General features: G+C 41.4%; 1 protein-coding gene across 1 annotated transcript; it reads right to left on the reverse strand.

Moving 5' to 3' along the window:
- Positions 1 to 3,130: 3,130 nt before the first annotated feature.
- LOC149157992 (uncharacterized) lies at positions 3,131 to 8,652 on the reverse strand. Its single transcript, XM_089433845.1, has 3 exons — positions 8,194 to 8,652; positions 7,413 to 7,887; positions 3,131 to 7,296 (listed from the first exon to the last, which is right to left on the reverse strand). Exons 1-3 carry the CDS (start codon positions 8,650 to 8,652, stop codon positions 3,131 to 3,133), a joined length of 5,100 nt encoding a protein of 1,699 aa, XP_089289971.1.
- Positions 8,653 to 8,902: the final 250 nt, after the last annotated feature.

Below are 8,902 nucleotides of genomic sequence, written 5' to 3' on the forward strand. Positions count from 1 at the left end.
TTTTCAAGTCACCATGAACTGTACCACAAATCAAATGTTGGTTCATGTCCACTTGTTCCTCTTGAGCTAGGGATAGTGTTACAAAAATTATATTAAATGTTGGAGTTGGGATCCAATACGGGAAGTCTAGAGGGGTGAAAAGCCAAAGTTGAACCCTAATATCAACCCAAATATAGTAGAAAATGGGAGCCAAGCCCTATATTAAAACATAATTTCTCATGATTTAGCACCATTGTCCCACTTTTGAGGGAAATCAAAATCCAAAGTGGTCGAAGAAGTCAAATCCTCATAAATGTTACATGTGTTAGGGGACTAAATGGTGAACACACTTTGATTGTCAAATACATCCATTCCCACCAAACTTTCATGCCAAATGCTTGACATGTGAGGGCTCATCATGAAGTTTAATGAAATATAAATTAGGGGATAGGGTAATATATCTTGCCTCTTTTTAACTGTATTTTGCCACATTCTAATAGAGTTTCCTTGATGGCTAGGTTATGAACTTGGCAATGGCATTTTTTGAGTACAATTCAAAACTATTGAATCTAGAAACTTCTCATTGGATTCAAGTAACTATTCTTATTATAGTACCATTGCTTTGAGAGGTGACCTTAAGCATAATATTGATGACTAGTGTAAATTCCCCAATGATAATTATGTCACTGATGTGCTTATCATTAATGATCCTTAGCCCTTAGAAATAGAATATGCATTTGTTTGATTATTTGTAGCTTTCCTTAGTCCCCATTCAAATGTATTTTCCATGTATCCTTTAGGATCAAGAATTATTCCCCACACACCTCCCACCCTTGCCTAAAATTTGTGTTATCCTTCATGTAATGAGAGATTTTATTTTATTTTATTTTGATTCCCATAAGTGCCTATATCATAAATGTTGAATTTTTCCTTTCATTTCAAAGGTGTTTTCTATCATACTAAAGAAATTCCTCTTTGATACAATTTCCCTAAATAATTTGGCTTTTTGGGAGGCAGACAAATCCATAATGCTATTGGATTTGCATAATAAGGTTTTCACTTTATTAGATAAACAAAAGATGCCCATTTTGGTGTAAAAATTGGAATTTTTCAAGACATATGATAGAACATGTTGGTTATAATTAAGGTTTATGCTGATATAAATTGGTTTCAATTTGGATGTTGTCAATTGGATTAGGGGTCATGTTTCCACTACTTCATTTGTTGTGCTTATTAATGGATTTACTCTTCCTTTTTTCACTTTGATGAGAGGACTAAGGAGAAGATGCCCTCTGTCTCCCTATTTATTCTTACTAGTGGCAGAGGGATTTAGCAATGCCATTCGAGAAGCTAGAAGAAAAAAAATTGTTAAATGGATAATGATTGGAGGGGAAGAACTCCTTGCTCATATTTTATTTGTAGATGATATATAACTTTTTACTAATGGTTCTTTAGTTGAAGGGAAAAAGTTGCAACAAATTCTTCATTTGTATTTCATGGCTACAAGAGTGGAAAATTAATGTATATGAATCTACAACTACTTTCAGTGATATAAATGGAGAGACACAATTTTTTCTAAGGAAACTATTCCCACACATAAATACTTATTTTAAAGGAAAATTTATTGAAATCCCTAACTTATCCCATAACTCCCTAGCATTGTCTTCTCTTGATCCATTCTAAAACATTGAATTAGTACTTATTATGAAGTTACTATTGATATTCTTCTAATATTTGTTTTCCTTACATGTGGGATATTTTCCTAGCACAACAACTCACTAATATTTGTTGATGCAGGAGCATCGACATTAGCCAGCGATGTGGAGGATTGTCCACATGTTGTGGCTAATCACAGTTAAATTCATTTACTGTTACCGAGAAGGATGAATTCTCAAATTGTTAGTTATTGTAATAAATAAGGCATTGTTTTATTTAGATTGGGGATAAGATTTGTTAGCTTAGGTGTGCATGAAAGCTAAGAGATAGAAGATTGTTGTTAGATCTCTTAGAAATAGAATATTTTTTTTATTTTTTTAAACAAGATTCGGTTGCTATATTATAGACTGAAAAAAAGGAGTCAGTTCTCCATGCATACAGTGCTTCCTGGACATCATGGATCAAAGGAATTACAAAAAGGGTCCCTTCCTTGATCCTTGTTCTAGTCTTTCTGCCTCTAAAGCTTCCTACACTGCTATAAATCCTTACATATTTCAAACACCAAAATTTACAGCTACAAAACATATTTAATCTATCTCTATATCTATATGACTAATCTTCCTAGCTGTGGACGCTTCTGGGCTTGGATCTGGTTCATTCTGCTTTGCGCTGGAGGAGCTAGGGGCTTCCTTGAGCTTTTTGTCCATCATGAACTTGAGAACTACTATCGATTCTTCTGCGTGGCTACAGCGGTTTGCCAAGTTATTGTATTGCTCATGTAAAGAGGAAACTCTATGCAGGAACATATTGATTTCTGCCCTGTATTTCTCATTGAGAATTCTATACTGATCTTCCATACGTGTTTCCAAGCTTTTGACTTGATCCTCCAATATGCGCTGTTGTGCTCTCAGCTCCTCGAATTCTACCTGAAGATCTCTGCAGTGAAAACAATCCTCTGAGCGGGCCATTATCACTAAATGCTTCCTGTCTGTGGTGTCGGCCGCTATAACGCAAAACCTGCGAACTCTGTGGACTCTAATTCGATTACAGCAGACTGCTACTACTGCTCTCGCAGAGTTGTTACGATTCTGCTGAGCACTGAACCAGCTACCTTGGGCTGATTTGAGGAGGGCGGGAGCATTGAAATTCTGATGCCTGTAGAAACTGCCTTTCTTAATGTTTTGAAGAAGTTTGCTGCCTGGGGTATAAATAGAGTTCATTTGCGTGCTTTGAAAGCGGGAAGATGCCCAACTGCATCTCATGGCGATCTGCGGAATGGTCAAATGCAAATCTTTTACAACAAATAGAATCAATCTATAAGGATGATTTTCTCCTGGATTTCTCTTGTTTCCCATGCGTTGAAGCGATATCCTGATCACATTTCTGAGCCAAATCCTGCCCACCTTACTTGCTCTGTCGTCGGCACTGTTTACTTGTCTGATGTCGCTGATTCTGTCAGCTGTGGTACACCTGCTGTTGACTGAGTGTTGTGGACTCATGGTAACGGTTGAAAAGAAACGGTGTTGTTACAGCTCAGGCTGCCCTTGGATCGTTCGCATGCCCTGTTGGCATGCTTATCGGCTTCCTTATTCAATCCACGTAGGATGTGATAGTACGCGATTTCTTCCATTGATGCATGGAGGATCTGATTCCGGTGGTTTATCTGTTGAAGAAGTATATTTGGCGTGCTCTGACGCTGCGCCATAAGCCTGATAATTATTGCTGAGTCCCCAAACACCACTGCTTTTCTTATCCCTAACTTTCGTAGCTGTGTGAGGCCCTGATACAGTGCTAATCCCTCTGCTCTGTTGTTGGAGATCTCTCCTAGCCCCCAATTGAAATGAAGAATGCTCTCTCCATTTGCGTTGCAGATTAGGCCCCCTGCACCAGCTTGGCCCGGGTTCGATTTAGAAGCACCGTCAAAAAATAAGCAGAACCTGTTACATTTTCCCAGCCAGTTCGAAAATTCCTCATCCTTTAATCTCATTTTCCATGCGCTATTTGTTTCTTTCATTTTTGTCCTTCCCTTGCTTATTTCCTGAGCGCTAGCAATGTTCTCAAATACATAGCTGAGTAGATTTCTCTCTTCCATACTATAATTTGTTGCATCAATTTTGCCTCTGGTGTGATTTGTGACTGTCTCTACCGCTAACATTTTAGCATTGTGGCACATTATCCTAGCGCTGCAGCCTTTCTCCTGGAAGACCTTTCCATTTCTTGCCAACCATATGCGCCATAAGAGAGTTAGAGGGATGATGTTCCATACCCTTTGCGCCAATTTACTTCTCTTCTCTTTCCATGGACAATTCTTCCTCCATTTGTGGATCGTTTCTGCAATAGTTGCCTGAGGCTCCCAGGGTGCTTCCCCTATTGACGCCATCTTCTTCCAACATCCGTCAGCCACCGGACATTCTATAAACAGGTGCTGCATTGTTTCCTCTAATCTACAGCAATTTGGGCACCTGGATGGCCCCATTATGCCTCTTTTCTTTAAATTCTCAGCTGTTAGTGTTTCTCCTTTCAAGAGCAGCCAAATGAAAAACTTAACTTTGGGAGGTGCTTCTGCTCTCCATACTAGTTTCCATTGGTTCCATATTTCCTGTTGGAAGGTGCTGTCACAAAGAAATTGATGACCAGCTTTAACCGTGTATTGAGTTCCAGTTGGGTCCCAACGATATCCATCATGTATGCCTTCTTGGACCGGGGCTTTGTTGTGTAGGAGCTTCTTTAGGACTGTGAAACTGGTGTCTAACTCCCTGGGATGATCCGGGAATTTCCATCCTGTCCATGCTTGAGAGTGATTGTCCCATTGTGATATTTGAGCCAAGTGCAATATTCCTTTGCCATTAAGCCAGTTTATGGCAGGGATTGCCTCCATCTTTGTTCCAATGGGATGCTGCCCTAAAATTCTGTCTGTGGAGAAATTGATACTGCTCCCCCCTCCTGGGACCTTTGAGATATTCTGAGACATAAAAGTAATAGCCTTCTTGCAAAGTTGCCAAATTTTTGTACTATCTCTGTTGGGAATATTAGTCTCCAGGAGTCGCTGCCTTGTGCAGCTCAGATATTTTGCCTCTAAGATCTTCTTCCACCACGTTGTAGGCCCTGTGATCATCCTCCATACGATTTTAGCTCCAAGGGCTAAATTTAGCAATTTTTGTGATCTGATGCCTAGTCCTCCTTTTTCCTGAGATTGGATTATATTCTTCCAGCTTACAAGATTGAATTTCTTCTTATCCGTTTTCCCTCCTTGCCAAAGAAAATGCCTGAGGGCTCTTTCCATTTTCTGATGGAAAACAGCTGGAGCTTGATATAAGGAAAAACGATATATGGGAAGAGAAACTATACCTGATTTTAGAAGAACTAGTCGTCCTGCTGGGTTCAACCACATGGTGCCCCATTGCTGCACTTTTCTCTTTATTTTGTCGAGGATTTCGTTCCAGGTATCAGCTTTCAGCGGTCCCATACTTACTGGCATCCCTAAGTAGGAGAAATGGTTCCAGACTAGTTTGCAGGAGACTCCAAAAATGCTTGCAATGCTGTGGATGGTATGATTTGGAGTATTCCAACCATATATACAACTTTTTATCTGGTTGACCTTCCCACCTGAGTAATCCATGAATTGATCCAAAATCTTCTTAAAGCGCCTTGCTATAGTGATGGATGCTCCTCCTATTAGGAGAGTGTCATCTGCAAATTGAGAATGATTGATATTCTTTGTTCCTTGCTCAATCTTGATACCAGCGATTAGACCAATTCTCCGGTTATAATCCAAGGTTTGACTGAGAGATTCAGCCATAAGGATAAACAAATAAGGGGATAGGGGGCAGCCTTGTCTGAGGCCATGAGATGATTGAAAGGCTGCACACGGTCTCCCATTAACCAAAGGGGAGATCCAAGGTTCTGTTATACAAGCCTTGACCATTGTGATGAAGGAGGGATCAAACCCCATTTTATGAAGAACAGCAAACAGGTAGGAATGTCTTACCCTATCAAAAGCATTTGCAAGGTCTAGCTTTAGAACGAACCCTTTCTCTTTTCTGCTTAAGCTCGAGTGGATGGCCTCTTGCACAAGAAGGATAGAGTCAGTGATGTGCCTATTGGGGAGAAAGCCCCCTTGATTTTCAGAGATCAAGGATGGGAGATGAGGTTTAAGCCTGGATGCTAGAATTTTTGAAATAATTTTATATGCTGAGTTGCATAAAGAGATTGGCCGAAATCTTGAAAAAGTGGAAGGTCGATTCTCTTTTGGGATTAAAGCCAGATAGGTGGAGTTGGTAAATCCCCCCATTTTGCCTTTTTTTAGAACCCAACGAATCATCTTTAAGAGATCTTTTTTAATCATCTGCCAATATTCTCGATAAAAGGAAATGGGAAATCCATCAGGGCCTGGAGCTTTATCTGGGTGTAAACTCCAAATTGCTGCTTGGATTTCTTCTTCTTCTACTTCTTTTCTGAGACTGCTGTTCATTTCTTGTGTGACTCCTTTAGGCAAATGCTGAAGCATGCTTGAGTAATCCTCCGCGCCTTTGTCCTCAGTTAGAAGATTATTAAAATGCTTGGTAGCTGCTTCCTTTATAGAGTCCTGTGTGTTGTAACGGTTCCCTTCATTATCCATTATCATGCTCACTGTATTTCTGGCCTTTCGAACAGTGGCTTGCTTGTGAAAATAGGATGTGTTTCTGTCTCCCTCCTGCAACCAAAGTTGCCTTGATTTCAGTCTCCATTTTGTTTCTTCGTCTCTAATAGTTTGACTCAGCTGTGAGTATAATCTAGTTTCTTGTTCTTTAGCTTGCTGAGATAGCCCCAGCACTTCGATTCTTTGCTGCACTTCCTCTAGATCTTGCTTAATTTTCTTTTTATTCATCTCAGGCTCTTGATAATTGTTCTTTGCCCAATTTTTTAAAGCCTGTCGTACTCTCTTCAATTTTGTCTCCCAAATATAACTTGGCGAACCTTCTACATGTTGAACCCAAGTCTGTCGCACCACATCTTTTGCAGCTGGGATACGGTTCCAAATGGCGCAGTATTTGAAGGGTATAGGCCCAAGCTGACAGTGACTATGAAGAGTAAGCGTTATTGGGTAATGGTCGGAGGCAGAGACATTGAGGATGTTTGAGTGACCTGTGGAGAAGGTGGACAGATATGCTATGCTTATAAGGAACCTATCAAGACGTTCCATGATATTGTTGGCGCCAATCCTTCTGTTGCTCCAGGTGTACCTACGATTTTTGGGTCTGATATCAACAAGGTCGTGCTCCTGCATGATGGCCTCTAGTCGACTTCTGGATGGATCAGGAGTGAAATTTCCTCCTCTTTTTTCGTTAGCATGCATCACCAGATTTAAATCTCCTGCTATAATAAGATTGTTGTTCTGCTCTTCTTCTATACTTGCTTCCAATGTGTTCCAACACATTTCTTTCTCTCTGTACTGATTAGGAGAATATACGTTATAGACTGTTACCTTTGAGCCTCCAGTTTTACTTTCTAAGCTAGTTCGAATCCAGTTCTGATGAACGCTGGTGGAGTCACAGATCCATTTATTGCTATCCCATATAGTTAATATACCGCCTGAGGCTCCTCTTGCTTCGCTTGCACATCCATTAAAATGCTTTTGCTGGCTAATTACTCTACTCATTTCTGATTGATCTTGCTTTGTTTCTTGAATCAGAACAATTTCAGGGTTTTCACTGTGAATTAAGTCCTTGAGGGCAGCTAGCTTGGAGGGGTGCCCTAAGCCCCTACTATTCCAAGATAGTATTTTCATCATGACTTACTGGTTACATGGAGAGCTGCTCGCCTCTCATGGCCTTTGTTACTATTTTCTTTTTCCAAGTGTCCAAGAATGAAGGACTCTATTGGAGTTTGGGTGCCCAGTGCTATGTCTTTCTGAGTATTTTCATCCCTTTGCTGCTTGGCTGATTTCTTGCCAGGCCCTGGCTTTTTAGGGACATCACTGGGTGCTCCATGTTCCTTTGAAGAGCTCCTGGTAATCCTTGAAGAGGGGGGATCAGGAGAGGGCTGCATGATGAGAGGAGGGGAAAGGTGAAGAGGGGGATCTGTGGAAGGGACATCAGGCCCCGATTCTGCCTCAGAGAGGGTCGCGAAGGGGTTAGAAGATGGAGGGAGAGGAGGATCGGGAATCAGAGGAGGGGAGGAAGGATGTTGCTGGGAAGGACCAGGGGCATCAGGATCCATAGACTTAAGAGGAGGAGATGATTTTTTCCTTTTTACAGTTTCCCATTGCCCATCCTGTTCATCAGAATCTACATTAACTATTTTGGTGCATCTATTTGCAAAGTGTCCATATTCATGGCATACCTTGCATTTGAAGGGTATCTGCTCGTAATCCAGTTGCTGAATATGGCACCAATCATCAACTTTCAATTTGATCGCTTCTGGCAGTCCTCGGCCCAGATCGACTTCAACACAAATCCGCGCACACGCCTGCATGTTGTCTTTAGGTTCACTGCGATCTATGTATTTTCCAACCGCATTTCCTATTGCTTTGACCGAGTCATCCCCCCAGCAGTGAAGGGGAAGGTGTGGCAGTCTAACCCAGACTGGTACAGCATTCGGTATATCAAGTTCTGGATCAAAATCCGGGGTCCATTTGTTGAGGTAGAGACCCCTGGAGTCCATAAAGTAAGGCCCATTCCTGAATATTAGATCTTTGTCCTCTTTGGTTTCGAAATGGAAAGTAAAATATCCTCTGCCACAGAATCTGATGGATATTTTACCCTGGATCTTGTCCGACCAGTTTCGTTCGACCCACCTTTGCACTGTTCTGGGTGATGGCCACAATCCTGTAAATTGCCCAATCAATCCTTTCTCTGCTAGGGAAATGGCTGCCATGCGTGGGATGGTAGGCGGCAGTTGAACTTCCTGTAATACATCAAGCTTTTTCACAAACTTTGTTGCTGCTGGTCTAGGTCTTTGCGGAGGGAGTGACTTTACCAGGTTGGAGAAAGCTCTTTGCAGGTCCGGATCCCCACCGGGAGGGTCCGGAGGGTCCATGTTGAAGCTCGCTCAGGCGGCCCAGGCCGAGGCTCGATCGCGGGTTGCAGTCGCACGCGCAGCAGAGGGCAGGATCTTATTAATTTTTAATTGTTATCTCTTAGAAATAGAATATTATTGTTAGATTTTGTTAGAGAAATTATGGAGTTAAAAAGGGGAAAATATAATCGTGTACAGGAGGGAGAGTGAGGCTTGGTGTGGAGCGAAAAGCTCAAAGTGTATTTTGGATTGTATCAAAACAGAGGTCATC

This window comes from Pinus tabuliformis, chromosome 5_2 (assembly GCF_031772625.1).
Source record: "Pinus tabuliformis cultivar Carrire ecotype Pingquan chromosome 5_2, CPIR1, whole genome shotgun sequence".
Taxonomy (NCBI): domain Eukaryota; kingdom Viridiplantae; phylum Streptophyta; class Pinopsida; order Pinales; family Pinaceae; genus Pinus; species Pinus tabuliformis.

Bases quoted from the DNA above. Each gene is read 5' to 3' on its own strand.
- LOC149157992 (XM_089433845.1), bottom strand. From the start codon at position 8,652: ATGGACCCTCCGGACCCTCCCGGTGGGGATCCGGACCTGCAAAGAGCT. The intron at 7,888-8,193 runs GTTAGACTGCCA...TCTGATGAACAG, and splicing joins CGAATGCTGTACCAGTCTGG to GATGGGCAATGGGAAACTGT. The intron at 7,297-7,412 runs GTAAGTCATGAT...TTCTGATTCAAG, and splicing joins AGCAGCTCTCCATGTAACCA to AAACAAAGCAAGATCAATCA.